General features: G+C 27.9%; 1 protein-coding gene across 1 annotated transcript in view; it reads left to right on the forward strand.

Moving 5' to 3' along the window:
- Positions 1 to 24,673, forward strand: part of LOC100161843 (lachesin-like) — a 121,890-nt gene that overhangs the window by 45,331 nt on the left and 51,886 nt on the right. The window contains exons 3-4 of the mRNA XM_029487534.1: positions 17,083 to 17,192; positions 24,190 to 24,375. Of these exons, the coding sequence (XP_029343394.1) occupies positions 17,083 to 17,192; positions 24,190 to 24,375 (296 nt within the window). The remainder of the gene's footprint in view (positions 1 to 17,082; positions 17,193 to 24,189; positions 24,376 to 24,673) is intronic.

Genomic DNA, 24,673 nt, shown 5'->3' on the forward strand with positions numbered 1-24,673 from the left:
AACTGACGTCAGAGGTAGGGGGACTGAGTCCCTCTGCGTCTCTTCCCACTTTAACCCTTCTGCACGGCACATAGAAACTGACCAAACGGCTTATTAATTCTCTTTTAAACCGGACTCTGGATACATTGGAGAATAAATCTTCTTGGAAAAGTATCTTGTATGGTTCTATCTTATTTTACTATGTCGATAAAACTTTTTCTCCCGGTCAATAAGCTTGAAAAATATGAAATTTGACTTTCATCATAAGTTGTACTTATTGTACCGCCATTAACAGACATAAAAAACAATCTAAATACAGCATTAATTTTGTTATAAGCGTCTGTAGAAATAAAATATTGTTAAAAATTTGTCAAAATCACTGAAAAAAAATTGCCGTGCGTAGGGTTTTGTGTCTGGTGCAACACACATTTTTAACTTGTCCGACAGAACAATAAACAGCCCCATTATTTCCCTCGTTATGACACCACAGGTATTGAAGGTGCTCGAGGGTTAAAGATGATGTACTCTTGTATCACTCAATTATCTGCTAGTACCTATATGTGAGTAAAATGCAATTGAGTATTAACATAATGATATATTAATGGATTCCGATATATACATCGGTCTGTATTACTGCACAGTATGAACGGTTATTATCTGTCTACACGGTTATCTACTTTAGTAGATAACTACTAATAGAAACCCGTTTCTATTAAATGTTAATAATATAATAATGTGGTTATGAGTACCAGAGTACCTAGGTGGTTGTTTCAAGTGTCAGTATGTCTACATTTGGGATACGTCCGTCGATTTAGAAATCATCTAATTTTATACATATCGCATTGATAAATATTTTTATCATTTTTCATTTTATCAACATATTGAACATTTATATTTTTATTTTATTTTAAATTCAATATTCATAAATTACCTATTCAACCTATTTATTCATTTGAAATAAAATATTTACAGACCAACTAAATACAAACTAAATTTCAGGCAGGTAAGCACCAATTGAAAGCACCAATCACTCCACACGTGCACACGCAAAATAACAAAATTGTGTATAATTTTTAATTTATATACTCAATGCTTCAAAATGTAATATACGTGCAAGGTCCCTCATACGACATAAGTGTTGTTATTACAGAAAAAAAATCCTCAAGGTTTTATCTATTTTGTTATAATTTAAAAATATATTGATCATCAGAGGTTAAACTTGAAACTTTTCACCATTATATACGAACAATATTCTCTTATTTTCTGCACACAAATATTTTAACGATATAAAAAAAATATTAAGACTAATTGTATGCCATCGTGGCACGTACCTATTCACACTATTACATTGGTATTGTCTTATAAGTTGATAACAGTAATATATATATTTTCCTGTGCACGTCCACTCGAGGTTTCTCAATGGGGCCCAGTATTCATATGTATATTAAATAAAATTAATTAATTAAATAATATTTACTAATTGTTTTGAGTAAAAATGATCAGTTCAACCCAACGTATTATTAGTTTATGCTACTATATTGTAATAGTAATATAAATGAATTATAAATAATATCCTTAGAGTTAGAGGCTGATATTATATCGTCTCCGGTCACAATTATCGTTGTCGTATGTAACGAATTATAATTTAATTAAAATAGTTATCAAATAAATTACAGTCTCCTACTCAATGATAAAATACACCTGAAAGTGGCTGAAACCTAGTCTACAGCAGAGTGAGTTCTACAGTTTACTTTTTATTTGTTAACTGTGTCTTAAGTTTTAACGTAAATGAAATCTTTTAAATTCTTTCATTTATCGGCGTAATGAGTTGTGATAATTTGTGAAAATCTGCGTGTTATTACCAAAGTACTTTTTCTTTGATGTCATTAGTGTATATTTTTAACATAAATACGCAATAAATTTCCATAAAACGTCATTATTACTTTATGATATTCGTAATTCTAATGGCAACTATACAATATAATATAATGATTAATAACTTATGAATTGTGATTTTTTTGGTTGGTAACCATATCCCTATATAAATACACGTGTAATTCTGTAATATTATATTTATTCCGTATTCGTTTATAGATACCGGTCATAATATATTATATTATTATTATTTAGTTATAACTCGTCTGGATAATATTTTTAATTAATGTTAATTTTTAAACTAATTAGATTTTTCGGTTAACTGGTAATTGGTTTGGTAAGTTAACCAAAACTCGTGTGAAAATTATAATGAAGCTCTAGGAAAAACTTTGCAGAAACCGTTCACTATCTGTTATGGGGTCCTGTAGGGTTAACTCGGGTGTTTTTGTTGTTGCTCATATTGTTGTTTATGTTCATTAATTAAAATGTACATCCTCTCCTTCGCTTTGTAAAGTGATGTCAGTTTTTTTTTTTATGTACAGCAAACATCTATGTATGTACATAATAAATTATGATTTTTCAGTGAAGTCTGTGTGCATGTTTGTGGCGTGTATGTCAACTTTAGTGTGTCCGTAAATGGTCGATAATAATCAATTCATCTATAGTATTATTATACTGTAGTTTAATGTGGCACAGGTTTTTCATGTTTTTACGATATTACACGATGCAAGTCAAATGTATAAATTCATAGTTTTTTTTTTCAGTTGGTAATAATTGTACCCATTTTTTTGACTTCAAAATTAAATATGAATTAAAAATCCTGAAAAAAAAAATGTTATCAGTAAACAATTCATAATATATATTTATTATATATTTGGGTATAAGATAAACATTTAAACATTTTTCGGTGAGATTTTAATCGTTCATTTATATTTTGTATTGCAATTTAATTTTAAAATGTATACATTATTAAATTGCATCTGTGTTATTAATTTATAAATGCTATTAATCCATATTAATAAATTCATGAATTTAAAGTTTGAACGATTTGGGATCTAAACGTATTCAATGTTTTCCTCATTTTCATAATTGGGCGTGACACGGACATACTTCTTTGCAATTAATAACCACACGGTCAGTTTTATACTATAATATTATCCATGTTGGTTTATATTCCATAAATATTGCATTTGTATGAAGTATAATCTGAATACTTTAAGTCCATGTTATACATATTATAATTTATTCTGATAAAAATTATTTACAAATAGCTATTTATTATTTAATTATTATCGTTCTTCATCAAAATATGTTGTTTTTCCGTGTAAAACTTTTCCAATTAAACCTCGGTTACATTCCATCCGTTCCCCAATACATCTCCTGCATTATTTTTCAGAATGTTTAAACGCACCATAAGATTTCATATATTCTATAAATACTAATACCATTAAACAATAATTTATATAACTGTAGTTATTGGTGTAAAATATACTGCGTAGGATGTAATTCACTTATTAAAACTATTTTTTATTGATGTACATAACTAAAAACATTAACTATACAGTAATATGAAAAAATTAAATTAAATTATATGCTTTGCGTACAGTTTGTAATTATCTGTTGACTTATCGTTGTTTAAAAATTAACGAATGTACTTGTCATGCAACTTCATGACAATATGTAATTATTTATATAGTAACTTGGAATTTTAATACTAGACATTGTACTCAAAGTTTTCACTTTCTTAGTAGGTATACAATTTTCTACTCAATTTCAAGATGAAGGGCGTGGTGGACTGATTGCAAGTTTTTGTTTTAAATATTAACGACGAGAAAGGATTTTTCGTTTATTCCGGTTGACATCCTTTATCCTTTGTTGAATGTTTACGAATGATTTTTAAAAAAATTTTAGGCCGAACAACTATTTTAATCTATAATGAACTTTTTCGAGCGACATCGAGGGCCGTCTTCGGAAAGAAACTCGGTCATTATATTATTATTATATCAAAAGTTTTTCTCTTCCTCTTTTCGTACGTTTTACCAAAACAAAAGATTTCTACACCCGAAGGATTCTTGAGTATTTCTCAATTTAAAAAATCGTTTTCAAGTCCGGTATGTCATCTTTGAAATTCCTCAAGCAGCGCCGGCTGGCAAAATTTTATACCACACCTTGGTGCGAGGCGTTCGATTAAATGAAATAGAAAGAAGTTTTGCGGGGAGATGTCGTCGACAGAAAAAAAAAATGATAAAGAAAGTTTTCCTTGTTTTTCATGCGTCCAATTAGAAGTGTAGAAACAACTGGGTGCCGTGTGTGTGCTCCGTGTTGTGCGTTATTGCATTCCGTGATATATTTCTCATACTTCACCGTCGCAACCAACCAGTGAAAACAACATTTTTGTACGTTTCGTTTGAAATTAGATGGAGATTGGGAGATGGTGCGAAATGTATCTTATCAGCGAATTTGGTCGTAGAGCATTAAGTAAAAAAACACATTTCTTGCCGATGTGTTTCGGAAGGAAACCGCTGTTCCGACGATAACGTTCTCGTTAAAAGTCCGTCTGCGCACAACAGATACGCGTTGTTATGGACTCGGCGACAACACAGAACCTTTATTATTATTATTAGGAATTATTATTATTATTATTCTTTTTTATCACGTTGTGAGTTTATACCGTAACAATATATTTCTACATTAAAAAAAAATAATAATAGCCAAATACATAATATTTTGTTTAATATCAGTTTTGCGGTAGACGTCTTGATGTCTAGCATTTATCTTGAAGTCTCTAATATTATGTTTGCGTGTAATATTTCAGTAGGTCTCTCGTTACTATTAATGTTCTCGTTTTACGTATTTTAACAGTCAGAGATTTCGTCTGGTTTATAGCTTGACCGCTTGTGTTGGTAGCCGAATATAGAAGCGGCCGAGACGCGTTCAAAAAAAGTATAATTGAGTATGAATAACCAATTTAAGACATTGGTTCATTTTAAATTGAATTGATCGTAGTAGGTGTGTGGGATATGTATTTTATAACTACACACAAGCACGTCATTGTTAGATGTTTGCCTACATCATCTGCAGTGAATATAAGAGGCCAGACGTATACACTTATTAGTCACAGCTTCCCGCACGGAGTGGAAACATCCATATTTTATTTATGACAGATTCGGTGTATACGGAATATCATACCATTAATAAGATTTGAACTATTTAAATTAGTATAAAAATCTGTTCAACGCCGTTTGGCTAAAATATGAATGAGAACAAAAAATTATTTAAAAACGATTACATTGGTGCGTTTGGCACGGATACATTTTTATTTCGTTTTATTGTGACTTAAAAACTATTTTTATTTTCTTTTCATATGAATTGGCTTTTTTTTATAGTTCACTTTTAGCTAACGACGTAATTGCATTTTTCATTTTGGATTTTATTTTATTTTTTTGTTATTTGCTATTGACTTTTTATAACATTCTTTTGTTTTTTCAACAAGTGCGTTACACTCAAAAATTGAAATGTTCACTATGGTGTCAGACTTGGTACAGTGACGAAATTTCATTCGGAATTCGTATTATTGCTTTTTTACGACTTATTTATTATTATCAATTGCCATTTATAGTAGAATTCTTTTCGGCTAGACTATATAATAATATGTTCTGTTTAGTGCTTAGTTTTAATGAGTAAAAAAAAAAATATATATATATATATATATATTTTACTGTTAACGTTAAAGTTTTTATTACCAATAATTCTATTAAATAATAAGTTAATAAATCAACGAAACAGTAGGCATAGTTTAGGTGAAAAATATATGCGTTAATTGCTAATTATTTTATAAATTATTATTGTTCATTACGTTAGAGTTAGAGGATAATTGGTAATCAACATTTGTTATTATTATTACAATTATTGTAGTATACATTTAAGAGGTATTCACTCAAGAAAATGGATATAATATCATGTATTCGCTATTTCGCATATTATCCAAGTGTATTAAAATTATCGATTTTTTAGTGTCCACACAACTGTAGCAGGTTATAAAAAAAATTATACTGGAACTCGAGTAGGCATAATACGACTTGCCTGTATTACTTTTTTTAATGCGGACGCAACTTACCTAGATTAAATTCCGTTACACAAGTAGGCAAGTAGTGTGCACCGCATCATAGGTACAAAAAAAAAAATCTGATAAGTGATGGTCGATATTTACTAATAGTGATAATGGTAAAATATGTTTACCGACTACCGAGTCACCTACTTTCCAGTTGTTGTACTCAATATTATATTAAATAGCTTCAAACCCGCCTCGCAGAGATTTGTCGGCATGGGTATGATTAATGGGCTCGTGTCGTGTTGTAGTGCGCCTAGTGCTCGATGAAACGGTTGTGACATTGATATGGCGTGACTTTATATTTTGTATAATATTATAATAATAATATTGTGTATTGCGTCAAAACGAGCACTTCTGTCGAGCGGTTGTCGGTGACCGCGGTTGCAGTGTTGCGGGAATGTCGTGTAAAATGTGCATGCCGGTCACGAGTGTCGGCGGATGATATTACCAACGGCGGCACAGGTGCGAAATCCTCGAACTGTCTTATTGCAGCAGCCGGCGTCTCGAAAGTGCAGGACGGGTGCTCATAAAATGTATCCGATGCTATTACATACTGCAGCGTACTCCCGCGAGTTAGGCCAGGTCTAAGGGGGTAGAACTTCCATACCAATGATGTCATACCTATATAATGAATTATTGAGATTTCTCGATTTTAACGTCCCTCAGTTCTACAACTAGTCCTACTACTATTTTCTTAAAAATTTTTTTTCACAAAGAACTAACTATGCTTTAGCTTCACCAATCAACCAATCAATAGAACGATGTCATTTACGAACGAAACAAAAACTGAATTACTTAACTTTACTTCCTTGGAATCTTTGAATAAAGTATGTAAAAGCTTATAAAAATATGTAGGTACTTAAATCGAATAAATTGTTTGCTTTTAAGTGTATTTATATTATTATTATCATTTATATAATTATATTACTATATTGATATATTACTATTATATTACATATTGTACTTGGATCTTATGATCCGTTAAATTTTAAATAAATAAAAAATATTATTACAATTGACCATGTGAGATAATTTTGCTGATAATTTAATACAATTTGTAGATAATATACGAATCGTAGTGTGTTGGGTGACTGAACCGTTCCGACGATATTACATCGTTTTATTTTTTCTCTTAACTTCTATGCGGATTTAAATTTTATTTCCCTTTAGTCTCTATGATAAATTATTAGATACACTATAACGTGATAAATTTTGTAATCCTATACGGTGTACCTATGGAATTCAAGACCAAAATATGCACCTCGGAAATAGTGACGATTTACCGATGCAGAGAAATCTACATAGAAAGAATATTGTGTTTATTATTTTTTTATACATGTTGTAAGCCATGTACCAGTGGTACAATTTATCTATACCATATATATATATATTATATATTTATATATATATCATGTAGGTGTGTACATAAATATAACGCAAAGGTACTGTACAATAATATAAATCGTACGTATAACAAGTAACAACCATTTTTTATTTTTACTTGCTGTTTTTGTTTCGTATTGCTTAGATCGGTGTATTTTAATATACGCACCTACCTTTCTTCTATTTATTATTATACGAAATACGATTTATATAGTATCATACAAAATTAATAATATTTTATAAAACTTGATTTATCCTTTAACTTTTATATTATTATGATTATTACCTGTAAAAAGAATGTACTATTTTAAAACTATTTCTTTCGATAAGAAAAAAAATACCTTTGGATAATATTGGTAACTTGTAATAATATTTTCATCTCAAAAAATGTCTATTTCCGCATAATTTTCTAAATATAAAAATACAGGTTTAATTTTTTCCAACATATTGTATCGTAAGAAAACAGCATAATAAGTTATAACATTTTCTTCCGGTTTGCTATGAAATCAATCCCAGAGATTTTAATAGGAACTATTTGTTATTTTAATATTTTTAATATATAATATAAAATTAAAAGCCTGGGTACTAACAGTAGCTTTTAACTTATTTAAAAATAAATGTCAGGTTATATTATTAGGAATCCTACAGTTTACATTAGTTGTATGCAATATAATAAGTTTTATTTTTAGTTAATATTGTATTGATTATATAATAAATTAAGCTTTTTGGCGTATGTCATATGTATAGATGGGAATATTAAATATAATAACACATTAATATTGGGTACCAATTTTATATCTTTGAATTAATTTACTTTATTAAATGTTTATTTTCAGTTTTATAGAACTGTGTGTTTGATAATCATAAGATATTTAAACCATTATAAAGTATAAACTGTATTTATACCTATTTCAGTTAAATAACATGATACCTAACTATTTCATATTTTTTATTTGGGTTTTTATAATTTTCACTTTTCTGTAATTTTCATTCCACTAACCAATTAATTATAATATTCGTCATAAAATCTATTTAAAATCTGCAGGTTATAATTTCTTACATATTAGAAAATAAATATTATTCCAAAACAATTTTTTATGTAGGGAACGGTTTTTTGTTTATATAGAGCACTAGAAGTTCAAAAATGATTTGTTTTATATGGAATGATACTAAATTACCAGAAAGGATTCTAAAGGAAAACATACAAAACAAATTGTGTGGTTTACTGATATTGTTGTGTCATAAATAATTCGAAAGCACTTTCGGAGGCAAAAGCTGAAGATTTGAAGGCGGGCCACTGTGTTGGATTTGCCATATAAACCTCTAAAAGAAAATAATAATTCAGTTTATAGTTACAAACCACGACGTTCTCTTCATTTTTATTTCATTTTAAAAATTCACATTTCTGTGATTGGTGCAATTTGAAAGATTTTTTTTTATTCATAGGTTTCCACACATTCAGTCAGGTACACGACTTTTATACGGTTCACGATTTCTATTATTAAATAAATTTAATAAATTAATATTATAATTTTGAATTTTAATAATTTATTGCAATTATATAACTAATTTGTTACCTATTAAGTACCAACTATAACAATAGGTTATATTTATTAATATTTTTGTTATTTAAATAAAGATTTTAACAAGTCATGTTTAAAATAACGATATTTTTATGATGCCTAACCTTTTTTTGGTTTTATACAAAACGAATTCACATTTTTACAGAGATAAATATTATTTATTTTCTTCTTGAAGCCCTTTAGTTATTTACAAAATGTTACTACTATTTAAAACAAACATTATTTACGAGCATTATGTAATACCTACTTTTACCCACAGGGTGCTATAAAATAAGATGACTCATTTTATTTTCAAAAGTATATACTCTAACGAAAATTATAATGTCAATTATTAATAATTTATGTGTTCGGGACATAAAAATAGTTTTAAGAATTATTAGCTTTCACTTTAAGTTTAGGTATTAAAACTTCAGAAGTAATTATTAATTCCTATATCGTCATTGAGTAAAAAAAAAAAAAATCATTCACTTGGAAATCTTAAGTATATTTCAATAACTATGAGTAACATAGTAAAATTAATAAATTCTGTTCGGAAAAATGTTAATTAGTTAAAATTATTAAACTTGATCGTTGGTTATAACTTATAATATATTATGCATTATAAATACAAATTAATATTATGCTATTTTAGATTATCGATTCATATTTTATTCCCGACAGAAACTATCTCAATAAAAGATATTTCATATATGATTGACCCGATTTATGCGATTCTCACAAATAAATGTGGTTAGTGGTCCCAGGGGTGGCATAAAAATAAATTGAACCTGCTGAAATTATCATCTTTGACCCTGTATATGTTTATACGTATACGTTAACGTTTTTATATTAACTTTATGACAGATTTCATTGAACAAATGAAACGCACGAAAACATGCCGGGTTATGCTAAATGAAATGTTCAAGTTTACACACTCGAAACCATATTATATTTGCGGCAGGTATACTGTAAACTATCGGGATTATTGAATTTTCCGTTTTTATAACTGCGAAACAGTATTTTAGATTGGTGGTATGCGAATATGAGTTTAAAAACTTATCAGTATTATTTTAATAACTCAAGATGGGTTCTCATTGATTATATGATATATACATTTATAAATCTGTTTGAGGTCTTGTAGTAGAACGGCACAACCACAATATTATATTCAAACTTGTATTATATCATATACTTGTTTTAAAATGTATTCAAACTAAAGTAAGTTAAAAACTCTTGTTTGATATATTTTATACTTACCTAGGTATTTATAATATAATATTATAACGTTTGTATATATATTTTTATTCTCGACTATTCAATATGATTTAGTATTTGGGAAAATAGAAAACTATATATAATATACATAAATACATAATGTACTGTTTGAAATATCGTACGTATTATATATTTGTTTAAATAAATATTCCTTTGTCAAATCTTGGTTTGATATTTTTTTTACTATTATGGACTTAAAGTATATTATTAAATAAATATAAGGTAGATATTTAAGTGATACCAAAGTAGAACATTGAATTACTTTTTACAATAAATATACAATGCAGAGAACATCATTATAAGTGGCTTTTGCTCATAAATATATAAATATCATATTGAACATTTCGAAATAAAGTATTCACCTGAGACTAAAGGTTTACAGTTCCTATATATTATTATTCGATAACATTTTTGTCATAAATTCGCTGAAAAAAAATAATAACCATTAATTTATTAAATAATATAAGTGTGTGTTTTCAAAATGTAATAATAATAATAATAATAATAATAATAATAGATCTTTTATAAACATCGACTTCGAGCTTTTTCAAAAGACTTGCGCATCATTAAATACGGTTTTCCGAAGCAGGCGATATAGGTTTAATGACCATTTTAAGATACAGCATATTATTATTATATATATTTTTTTTCAGATAGAAATAAATAAAGAACCAAAGTTCGATTACTTTGTTATGTTGTTATGGGCAAGTTGACATGGTTCCATTTAAACCGGGAAATTAGTTGCTATTCGTCCTCTTCCACTCCCCGCCTGTCGCTTTCCGGCCAAAAGTCGTCGCACCGTGTCCAAACGGCACTCTTATATGGTCAAGGTCCGGTGAAGTCCATTAATTTAAGCCCAGCAGGAAATGTCCTGAACAAATAAATCTCGCCAAGACAAAAACCATAATGTTAGCTTATTGTGTCCCTCAGCTAAATCGATATTATACAAGGAGACGCGAAACGGCTATAATGTATACGGTAGGTATTAAAATATCGCTGCTGGTTGTAGGTGCTGGCTGGTCACATAATAATATATACGCATTCCTGTACCCATGCTCACTTCCGGACAACAGCTGTATGACTATATTACACCTCACCAACTACCGGAGTCTCGAGCGACCGAAAATTTCCAAATTAATTATAAAAATTAAATGCTTCTCTTGATGGTAAATAAACCGGAAGTGCGTTGCGGCCGACTCGTTAACTGCCGCTACGCTCTAAAACTACGGTGTCAACGGAGAACCTTCAGCTTGACGATATTACCATAACAAAGAGAGAAAAGTTTTCGAAATTCAATCGCAAGCAATTGGCAATCTGTTACCACTTTTTTTTTATTTCTTTATGGATATACATATATATATATAATCAGAAAAATTCCATTTTAGACGATAAAAAAAAAAGTGTCGATTTGAATGGGAGACCCTCGCGCGTTGGTTATATTAAAATGTATTGTCAGTGGAAAACAGCCTGTTTTGCATAATTGAACGAAGAAAACATAAGTGGTCCACAAACTGTATATTTACTTTTTAGGTGTATAGCAATAATGTTATTATAAAGGAATGGTGAGTGGGACAACCCTTTGTCATATAATTTTTATTGAAATTAATATTTGAGAAAAAAAAAATGATGACATTAATTCGCTATTAATAACATCGAGGGTGGAGAATAGTCCGTTTGTAATTATTTCAACGGCGACTGTCCCGTCGACGACGACAATCGGAAACAAGCCATATATATTATATACCTAAATCCTCTCGTTTTTGAGTCTCGTTCAAAACCAATTCATAACAATATATTATCGTTCTCAAAAATAATAGAAATAACCACTTTTACGACGCTCCATTGTCAGACATTTTTGTAAGATCGATTTAACTTCGTTGAAGGCGCCTACCTGGAAATTATATATTTTGACTTACGATTAAAATATAAAAGCAGCGAGACAACTAAATATTATATTCTCTTGGAGCATTGAATATTAGTATATAAGGTTATTCATCATCGGCGATTTGTATCCGATAATGTCACCCCTCGACGGTCTCGACGTTTAATTGGATTTGAATTGTAGGTACAACTTACCTTATTATGTTTCTAGATTTTTTGACACGACAGAAATCGGTGATGACGTAAAAAAAAAAAGTACAGAAATTAGTCCTCAGTTTATTGGACAGTATAATAATATTAACGTTTTGTGAAATATCGAATAGTTTAAAATAATTCAATATATTTTGTTCACCCCAATACCTTTTATATTGACTAGGATTGTTTCCCACTGATTGAAAATACGTATTTATGTTTCATAATATTATCCTTCGACTTATACGCTATTTGATATTAGATAATATAAATTTAAGTTAAATTATTGAATTATAAAAATAATTATATAAAATAATTTACATAATTGTAGCTCATTTAAATTTAAATTATTCTGTCACTAGCTTACATAATATGTCAACAATTACTCATAGAGATTTATTCGTTTGGTATTCTCTATTTTTACGGTAATACTAATAGGCGCAGTGTAATGTAATTTTAATAGGACGTATAGATATTAATACGATTCTTATAAGATTTACATTGACGAACTGTATTTTGGCATATAAGTAGGTATATTATAAAAAAACAAATTAAAATGTAAAAATTATACTTATAAAACTAAAAAGGTGGGTAAGTGGATATCGCTCTACTGTACAGTAGGTTACAAGTGGGTCACTGTATAATGGATAGTATTAAATTTGAATTCAATGATATAATATCACTGTATAAGAAAAACGTTTCTAACCTAACCAAATTTGAGCTTAAAATGACTATAAAAATAAATTGTGCTTCTGTATTTTTTAGATTTTTTGGTAACAGAATTAACTACTTAGGTGGGATCTTGTTTTACATTTTTAATCCTTAGATATAAAAATTGAACATTTTATACATTTTTAACTACGAAATAATTATTAAATTTTAAATTTGATAAATTTTGTCAAAATTCGATCTTTAAATGCTTATAAAAAAAAATTATGTCTATGTATTTTTAATATTTGTCAACTGCTATTGTAACAATATTATATCAGGAGCCTTGTATTACATTTTTACACTTTTTGGCCGAACAGATAAAACTTTATTGATATTTATAGAAAAAAAAACTAAAAAAATTGAAAACTGACCATGTCCGTAAACAGCTCAAAAAGTGTCAAATTATTTTCAAAATTCCATCGTATATAGAAAATACTAATATAAACATTCAGTGAAATTTTCAAGTATCTACAGTCGTTCGTTTTTTAATTACAACAAAATAAGAAAATCGTTACATGAGAAATCGAGTGAATATCAAATGTTGTAAAAATATGAATTTCAAATTTTAAATAAAAATTTAATTTGACTTTCTTATAGATATTTTTTGTTTGATAAAGGTAGATAATCTTATAAGGAATCTTTTATTACATTTTAAAATCTTAGATTTAAAAAGAAAAATTTTTACGAATACTTAACTCAAAATAATTTGCTAATTTTCGTGATTTTTCCATATTTTGTCAATTTTTGAACTTTAAATGCTTATAATAAAAAACTGTGACTAAGGATTTTTAATATTTTTCATCTGCTTTTGAAAAAATATACTAGGAGCCTTTTATTAAATTTTTAAGCTTTTTTAATCAACAAATAAAATTTTATTGATATTTTTAGAAAAAAAACTAAATAAAAATGAAAACTGACAATGTCCGTAAAGAGCTCAAAATAACTAAAAATATTTTGAAAATGTTATGGTGTATAGAAAATGCTATTATAAACATTCAGTCAAAATTTCATGTATCTACGGTAATTTTTTTTAAAGTTACACCATAAACCAAATTCAATTTTCTGAAAAATCGATTTTGCGTAAAAATTCACGTTTTTCCTTAATTTTTCATTGGTTTTTCTTGGCGCTTTTGAAAATTACTTGGAATTTTAATTTCCCCAATGCACCAACGATATTCACATTCCAATCGAACAAGATACTGAAGTTGAAAATCGAAGCATTATTTCGACTACTTATCGTGTACACAGACACAAAAAAAAATTTAAAAAAAAACACACATCATTGTAAAATCAATACATTCATCGTTCCACTCAGAATCTAAAATGAGGAGGAAGTTGGACACCAATCTGCTGTACAGTTGTCGCTCTATAGAGTTTATATATAGAGACTATAGTCTCAATAGGGTATTTCCAAATATTGAAAAGGTGGTAAAATGACATGACAAGTTTTTGAATGTAATGAACTCATACGTTTTTCCTTAAACCTTTGTTGACAATTTCTTAATAAACTAATTATTATTATCAACATGTAAATAATAATAATAATAAAAAAAAAAAAATTGAAAATGTCAAAGGTCTATAAATAGCACGGAAAAATCAAAATATTTTGAATTTATACGAAGTATAGAAAATGCTAATATGAAAATTTGGTGAAAATTAAAAGTATAAACTAGGTACGCTTATTTGTATTTGAGTAACAACAAAATAGGAATATCGATTTTATCAAAAACTAATTTTGTGTTTTCCCGAATATTTTTTTTTTTTGTTTTTCCCGATCATTTTAAAATGTACGTACTGAGAATTTTTATTTTAAATATATTTATATTGAATATCAAAGCTTTTTTTTCTAATGTAAATGAATTATACTCATTATACGCACATCATAGTAAACTGAATAACGTCATTGATCCGCTAAAATTAGAATCTAAAATAATACGCAATTATATAATAATTTAAATAAATCATATTTAATTAATAATTTAAAAATCGACTGAAATTTAAATAAAATAAAATATAATAAATACCAAGTATATATTTATTAATCAAGTGAATTATTTCATTATGTACCAAACAATAAAAGTCGTACAACAACTACAGGAGCTCACTATATTCTTAATAAACCCGAATAAAATGCATATAAGTACTTGGAGATCATCAACAATTTCATCAAAACTATTAGTTTGTTTACTTTTATCTTTTATTTAAACAGCAATTAAGAGGGTTGTGCGATACCCCTATTTTTATTTCAAAATACCCTAGTCGGTAAAATACGGGTGGGCTAATTTCTTTGATATGGACCCCGGAAATATCGAATCAGTAATTTAGTATATATTTTATAAATACATTTTTTTTAAACTTGAATTTCATTTGCTGTATACACGACAGTTCTATGTAAACAAAATTTAAACAATAATATCAAGTAGAAATTATTAGTTGTTCAAAAATATATTTGTGTCATCAAACTAAATATAAAAGTGAGAATTTCAATTATTGTCTATTATTTCAACAATCACACATTAATAAAAGCAATATTGACAAATCGATCGTGGAGCATTTTACTGTTGTTAATATATTATTATTACATTTCACAAACTTTACTTCTCTAATCTTATTTTAGGTTTTTTTAAACTTGTTTTATAGCTACTATAAAATGAACTGAATTGTTATATAATTTTATCACACGGTATCTATTTTCATAAAATAAATCATAGGTTGTCGATAATTAAATCGTGTTTGAAAAGTTGCCAATATTTAAAAAAAATTGAATACGACTTTGTTAGGAAAACGCCACGAGTATCTATATAATTCACTCTTTGTATAAAATATATAAATTTGCATTTTACAGGAAATAGTATATTTTATGTTTCAATGTAATATATTATAAATTATGACGTGGAGAAAGATGTATTGATTTATAATGCATAATTGGTCAGATAATATTTTACATTTTTACGGATTTTCTTTACTTAGTTTATAATAATATTATGAAGTATCCAATTTTATCAATAAATTCTTAGATAATATACTTTTTTCATTATTATTTTAGAAAAATAAAGTCGCAAATGAATGCAATAAGAATTTGTGATAACATTATAATATATTATTTAATCAAAAGGGGAAATTTCACTTGCTGAAAAGCCTTCCCTTGTTGGCTCTACTACTGAAATTTTATTTTAGATAATATTTTATAAAAATCTAGCTGAGAAACTATATTATTGTAAAAGAAGAATTAAAGTAACAAAATACTACGATGGGTAAAATGCTTTACAAGTTGATTATAAGTTATAACAATGTCGGTTTATCAAAAAGTTCGTGTAAACGTACATCACCCCGGCCCCACCCTCGTCTAAATTTCATTGTTTTCGAATTTTTTCCAGTGCAATATTTTAGTACGTAATTTGTATGAATTTGTACGACCCTTTTTAAAATTTGTACGATCTTCGTTCGGCGTCAATTGCAAATACTTAAAACAAATAACAAATTCGTACAAATTACATACTAAATAATGGTAAACGGAATTTTCAAAAATTCCAAATGGGTGGGGCCGGGGTGATGTACGTTCCGTGTAATTATTTCTGATAATTTAGTAGTTATGAGATATTGTGTTAAAGTATATTTCAATAGTTGAAGCATTGGATATTGTAGGCTCATAGTGGTGTTACTGGTGTTAATTAACTTCAAAACCATGAGCAAATATTGAAGATAATTCCATAGTCTTTATTTGGGGTAATACAATTGGAAAATGTAGAAACCTTGAGTTATTGGACATAAATTAAAAATATGTGTTCAAAGTATTTTTACAGAAGATATATGTACATTAATGTACATAGGAACACATATAGTTATTTATAGACATTAAATAACAAATCATGCTAAAATAGTTAGCTCTAAATTTCTGATGACCGTCGCATTGTTGTATATTACAGATAAATTGGTATTACACATTGGGATTAAAATATTGACATCTTTATCACGAAAATTATTATTTATTAAAGCTGAGACATTTGCAGATTAATCATTTGGATGTTTATAATGAACAATATTTTATAGGCTATAGAAATTATAATATTTTTTTACGATACACCATTTATGAAAAATAAAATATTTCCACAGGGTGTAATGGATATCAGCCAAAGTTCACTGAACCCATTGGCAACATCACCGTGCCAGTCGGCCGAGAAGCTATGTTTACGTGTTACGTTCACGGCTTAGGTGGTTATAGGGTGAGTATTATTTTTTTATTTATATGATAATATTTTATTCTCATAGAGTATGTACAAATTATTGTATAAGGGAATTTTTCAGGTTTTCGTAATTAATTCTAGTGTTGCAAATAACATTATATAGGGTTGCAAACTCTTAGCTATCTCTTAGATTCATTAAAATGTCTAGTTAGATACTCCTTTAATGTTCTCAAGTTATTCAAAGCGCAATTAATGAATTCCATAAAATACTACGCAATAAATTTCTATTTAGTGTACAATGTACATGACCATTTATTTCTTAAAATCTCCTGAGAATCAAGTAAAAATAATATTTACTTCTTCGGTGTTATGAATTCAATGAGTTTTATCATATAATATAATACTATAAAGAATTGTCTGGAACTGTATCGACTTTGTGCTATTACTTTGCAGTGCAAAGTCATAATTATAATTATTATGATACAATATTATACAAATAATTTGTGATGACTACTTCGATTGTCTACGACTGGTGAATCTATAATAACCATAACCTGTATTGAATAAATTTATTTAGTACTAAAAAGGGGATGATTTATAGTCTATAGTCTATAATATTAAATAGACAAATTTAATTTAATATTATTGCTATTGTTTATTTGTAAACATTTAAAACATGTTTTATAATCCAACTTGACCTGCAAACTGCACTGTTAATGATAATTATTACTTTATATTTACTCCATAATTCTATTCACAGTATTGTAATGCGCGAGGCAGTTGAGAGAATTTATACTAATTTTGCATCAAATACCAACTAAATAGGTTTATAAACAATTATTTAACGTTGTAAAATCTTAAATTTAAATTACTATTATACTGATATGGTTTGAGATGTTTAATACATCTAACAACGTTTTTAATTTGAACACATAAGCATAGACAATGATTTGTTTACCTACCTACTTATAGTTTATAAGTTAATTGTTGCGGGAAATATTATCATAACAATCAACTACATCGAATAGTGGTAATCTGCGGTATTATCGACATCACAATGGACAACGGTACAGAGGTACAATACAGGGAGTTGAAATATGTACATATTGTAAAAATGATTGCCGATCATGTCCTGATACGTGCAAAATAAAGGCGAAGGTAAATAATATAATATGAACAACAACATAGATGGAGTAAATATTTACACTATAAAAGGAAATGTTATCGTATATTACAAGCTGCGTATAATATGAGAATGTTTTCCAGAGTTTTTCTCTTAGTAGTGTAACAATTGGTGGAAAAGTGATTTCGCGTGCGACGAAAACACGCAGCGAGCTAGTCAGATAGAGAGGAGGCGGGAGACAGAGTGAGAGAGAGACGTTAAACCAATAATAAAGCGGGACAAGTAACACGTGTATTATAACGGTGGGTCGGAGATATTATTGCGAAGACCAGGTAGTTATTATTATTTCATGGTGGGCCTGTTTTGCATGGCAAACGATTGGAATATCCGGAGACGAAATTCCGTATACTACTGTGCTACTAGCTTCCTTGAATACCAAAATAGCCTCACATGTGCGCACACGGCGGATTCGGTGGGTGGCCGGTGGTGTATACGAATGTGTATACACCCATTGCGGGGATACGACCGGAAAAGCAATTCGAATGCAACCCGCGAGTGATTTATGACACTTTTATGGCAACCACTGTACAAACGTTTGTTAAATTGATATAAAATGACGCGCTCGATATACGGATAAAACGGATAAGTTTTCAAAGGTTTTGTTGACAATCGGATTCGGTTGTCTTCGAATAAATAGGAACTCGTTTCTGACAGTACCTTTCTAGTCGTTGATGTCCTGTACACCGAGAGCCTCACGAAATTACTCGTGTTGTTTTTAACATCGATAAGCTGGCTACTGTCCTTCGGCAAAATGCATATTATTATTGATTTTAATATAGATATAGACGGCAGTACAATATGTCTTTGGGGTTCTGACTCTGAAATGAGATAATTTTAATTGGATTAACGCTCGGGGGGCAAAGCCAATTAACTATCAGATATAGAATCCGCGCTCCGCACCACTGTGACTATCGCGTGTCCCGACGTCTAGTACTATAGAGAGTTCGTCGACAGCACATTACATCTTTATTATTCTAGGGAGATTGCTAAATTAAAAAATAACCAGAGTTGATCGATTTATATATATAAATTATTATAGTGTTTTTGTCATATTGATTAGTCATCTAACGTAATATTTAACAGTTTTGCTCGTCGAGAAAAATTCTATTTAATTTTCTCAACATAAACGGCTAAATCGACACTAGTCACTAGGTTATTCGTTTTTTGTGTTGGTTATTGTATTTATACCGTTGAGAAACCAGATTTATTAGATTTATAATGTTTAATTAGTATTTTTAAAATTGAATTACTAATACAGTACAAAATCCCAACTACTAAGCTATGAACAATTTAGATGAAACATGGACATAATTTAAAATCTGAAATTTAATTATTTATTTCGTGTTTTGAGTGGAGGATCGCATTAGTCTTACTACGGTGATTTAATTTATAGTATTCAATTTTTATGTAAATGATTTTATGGGTAAACAAATAATCCTCAAAAAGTTTCATGTTGTACGCTATAATAAGCAAATTAAGTAGGTAACCTGGTATACGCTTGAAATTGTAATTTTTCAATCATCTGTAATGTTTATCTCGGTAAAAAAAAAACATTCCCAAAAATTATCAAAAATATTGGTATTAGTTTATAATTCTGTTCAATATCGTTTTAAAAATATAATAATTTATGATACTGTTAATTTAATTTGAAATCATAAATTAACCACTACCCTGCACCGACGGGAGCGTGTCGATTCGAGTGCACATACTGCCATATCTATTCAGAATATGTACTCCGAATATTTATTTAAATATTAAACACAAATCACACACCATTTAATATATTTTTTATTGTAAATAATTTATATACAAATGTAAAATGTTTTATTTTTGGTTATGTATTCAGTTACTTTAATCAATATAATTTAGATTTCATGATTTTGATATTACCATAGGTAGGTACTTTATTATTTTTAAACTTTTAGTCAGGTTCAGGCTATTTGTTTTGCTATATTCGTGATAACAAACGGGTTTCATTACCTTTTTTTTATTTGATTGATACATTTCACGTCTAATTTAAAGATTGGACAAATTATATGAAAAAAAAAGTTTTACAAGAAAAGTGTTTTGTCAGAGCGTGTTGAGGGTGACCAATAGGTTATAACCAACAAATGACAGATTGCGTGTTCGTCGTGTATACATCAGTGACCTGAGTATTCAAAAATAATTTTAAAGCATAAATCTCATTTATTATGCTATTAACAAACGTCAAAAAAATGTAGTACATTTTTAAAAGTGCATTGTTTCCAACATAATAAATTGTATACAATATGAATATAATTTATACACACGTGTAAGTCGTTAGATACAATTGAAAAGGTGACTGTGTAATTTGTATTCTAGATTCTAATTGGAGTCAAACTAGTTTTACAATGATGTGTTTCTTTTTTCTTAGTCTATTCTAGATTTTTGATTGAGGAAAATTTTCTTTAATCTAGGTACAACATTGAGAGCAGTTTCTAGTAGACAATTTGAACTTATTGGTCCTTTGGGAAATCAAAAGTATAAAATATACTTATTATTTCCTATTATTAGTACTTCTCTAAATAATTGGGACAAAATACAAAAAAAACAGTGGGAAAATGGGAATATTAGTGTAACACCATTTTTAGACAAAATCGATTTTTTTTTTTTTATGGTCAAAAAACATGAAAATGTAATACATTGGCATCATGTTTTTTTAAAGGAATGCAAATATATTCAAAATATTATATTGTCACATTTGATTGTGTTTGAAAATTTAAATTTTGATAAAATTCGTACTTTTTCAAAAAATGTCCAAATATTTTTGCTGTTAAAAATTCGTAAGGTTTTCCATTTTTTATACCTGAAGCTTGTTAAATTTAATACGAATTATTAAATAAATATTTAAACTACGTAGACACGTATTTTTTTATAGGCACTTTATGTTCAAGTTATAGCAATATTGGATACTTATTATTTACCCAGAAAATAACGATTTCAATGAAAATTTCACAAAAGATTATTTGTTAATTTGTTGTACCTAATTCAAAAAATATTATTCATAGAAATGTGTAACTTTTTAGTTTACGTAATATATATAAAAATGTTTTATACAGAATAAAGTATATTTTGTATAAATTAAATGTAATCGATTATGTTTGGAATCGTTTTTCGAATATTATAATGATTTATCATTGAATATAAACTAACACATGGATCACACAATAGCCATTTACACTCGAAATCTACTACACAGTAGAAACCATTTCACCACAGGCTTATTCTTATAATCGTATTTCCTTTTTTAATAACTTTATATTCTAAAACAATGTATTATTTATATTTTACAATAATTCCTTCGAATTTTCTAAACCTTATTAATTATTATGAAAGCCAAAAATCGAATTAATCCACGAATAAGTACTTCGTGAGTTTATTGTAAATGCATGATGATTTAAAACTATTGTATAATAATAATATGTACCACAAATAATGTTGATTGTCCGGTGAAAATATATATGAAAATTGGAAATAAAATAAGAGGAATAATAATAAATAAATCATTAAATTGTTATGGAATAATATTGTAAACATAGTATTTTTTAATAACTCATCGCTTATCACTATACTGTAATAGTTTCTTAACGAATGTCGAAAATATGAATGAACACATATTTTATAGTTAATAGCTAATAGTCAAAATAAGTATGGACACTGGTCAATACAACCACATCTGTTTACTAAAGCATATTATTACATATCACTTTCAACCATTCTCCAAATGATATTGTAAGTCTGCTTAAATGTCCTTTCTACTTTGTCAACCATTTGGTAAACTTTACGGATTGTTCAAAGCTCTGTTCGACAAAAGACGTGCCGATTGTTCTCAAAGTCTAGCAAAACTGAAGGCTTCACCTTTAGCTACGGAACTTCCATAAGTTTGACTGAACTCTGATGACTGAGATCTTTGATTTTTATATTCTAGTGCTTGATATTTATTTTGAATTTAACTTGATACTATAATTTTATAACCATATTTTGTTAAGTATAATTTGTTTTATTTTTTTTTTTGGTCTCGAGACAATGCGTTTTCTAAGTTTTCAGACTTATATATAGATATATAAATTGATTCTTGTATTAGTTATTGTTATTGTGAACTATTAAATTGTAAATATGTTGACCATCAATATAATAATTATTACTATAGATTATAAACCATGAGCAGAGTGATACATGCATATGTATTGTTTTTAAAATGATGGGTTCATGTGTGTTTTCATGTGTGTTTTCATTGTTTTTTGTTTGTGTCTATCACTTTTTGGAGCAGTAAAAATGCTTCAATCCTATATTTGAGAATTGTTTCTGGTATAAAATCAGACTATTACATTTGATACTTTTAATACTTAATTCCCAGTAGGTACTTTATAAATTTTTGAAAAAAATGGGGAATTTTATGTAAAGCAACGTTTCTACAATAGAAAGTTTGTAATAGTTAACCTAATCTTAAATTTTTCAGCAAATATTTATGTTATTACTATCAAATATTTTGACACTTTTTGTGCTATTTTTCCACATTTGAAATTTTTAATTTTTTAAGATAACTTAACAGTTTTAGATATTTTGTTGTATTTCAAAATATATATTAAAGTAGGGACTTGAAATTTTCGGTTACTTTGCATATTATTATTGTTATTCATTATATAGAATGAAATTCTCATAATATTTAGATTAATTTCAAGCTATTTATACCATGAACCTATTTACACAATTCTACACTACGTCGGTCGGTATTATCCAATAAGTGAATAACAGCCAGTAATAATATACGAAATAAGATTATAACGATAACTATAGAATAGAATATTATGCTTTTGGAGAAAATGTAAGTTCGTTAACCTACCACTGTATTTCTAAGAAAAAAAATAAATTACTAGCAGCAATTTAAATATATCATTAAGAATCCTTTGATATATAATATAAAGGCTGGCAGACCGTCTCCGCTCAAAAATCGTTTTTCATCGTATACAATGATTTATTTACTCTATCATGGGTGAGGTACACTCTACACCTACAACTATTACAGCAAAGCATTATTTTTGTCTATACATCTTGGGTAATGCAGTGCTCGGAATTTCCTTTAAAAAAGAAATATTAGTAAGTTCATCTCGTTAAAAAATAACTTAATCGTTTCACGTTCCTGGTTTAAGGAACTAAATCCTTTCCTCGTTCCTAAAAAAAGAACACTTTTCGTTCCTCGATGATTTTAAAATTGTGGTATTATAATTTTTAGCAATCAATTGTTGAATTAGGCACCCGGTTGTATTGTTTTCAAAATGTTTAATTTGTTTGTTTCATACAATTTCAGACCGACAAGACCGCCGTGCCATGATTGACTTGACTTTTTGTAAACGTTGTCTAAACTATCATTAATCGGTTTAATTATAACCCTAGCTCATTGTATTGAAAAAATTTAAAAAAAATTATAAAAACTTTTGCTCTAAAAACTTTTTAAATTCCCTATATAATAGAATAATTAATTGACGAAAAAGAGAACAAATAATATCGTTCATGTTCCTCTAAACGAATGAAAATTCAACTTCACTCGACAAAGGAGCTGCGTTCCCGTTAAGTTTCTGAAAATTGAACGAAATCATTGGAACTAACCTAACCTACTTCCAAAATTCGAAAATCCGAAAATCTATCCAAGATTGAAATAATATTGTTGAGTCTGTTGGTTTCGTAATTTTCAACATAATGACTGTAAAGATTATATAATATTGTGGTTGTATTGGCGGATATATTATATAGGAATACATCGTTTGTTAATTTGTAATATTTGATATATTTCAATGCATATTATTATCATATTCGTATATTACAATTTTTTAGGTCGGTTGGGTGAAAGCCGATACAAAAGCCATTCAAGCTATACACGACCACGTGATAACGCACAATTCTAGAGTATCCGTTTCTCATACTGATGATTCAACGTGGAATTTACACATAAAAAATGTGCAAGAAGAAGATCGTGGTCAATATATGTGTCAAATAAATACTGATCCAATGATAAGTCAGGTAATTCGTTTTAAGTATTAGTTAGTAGTTACTACTTGTTAGAAATTATATTAAGGAACTTGAAATGATTTTATCACATACGATGTTAATTTAACATTGAAGCTTTCATTTTAAAAAAGTAAGTTTAAATTATTAAACATGTTAAACAAATTTTTATAAATGTTTGTTTAGTTTAATTTGTTTATTGTTTCGTAATAATATTAATAATAATAATAATAATAATGATAATAATAATAATAATAATAATAATACAATTACTACGAATTTTAATACGTACATTATAATATATTATATTATT

This window comes from Acyrthosiphon pisum, chromosome A1 (genome assembly GCF_005508785.2).
Source record: "Acyrthosiphon pisum isolate AL4f chromosome A1, pea_aphid_22Mar2018_4r6ur, whole genome shotgun sequence".
In the NCBI taxonomy this organism is placed as follows: Eukaryota; Metazoa; Arthropoda; class Insecta; order Hemiptera; family Aphididae; genus Acyrthosiphon; species Acyrthosiphon pisum.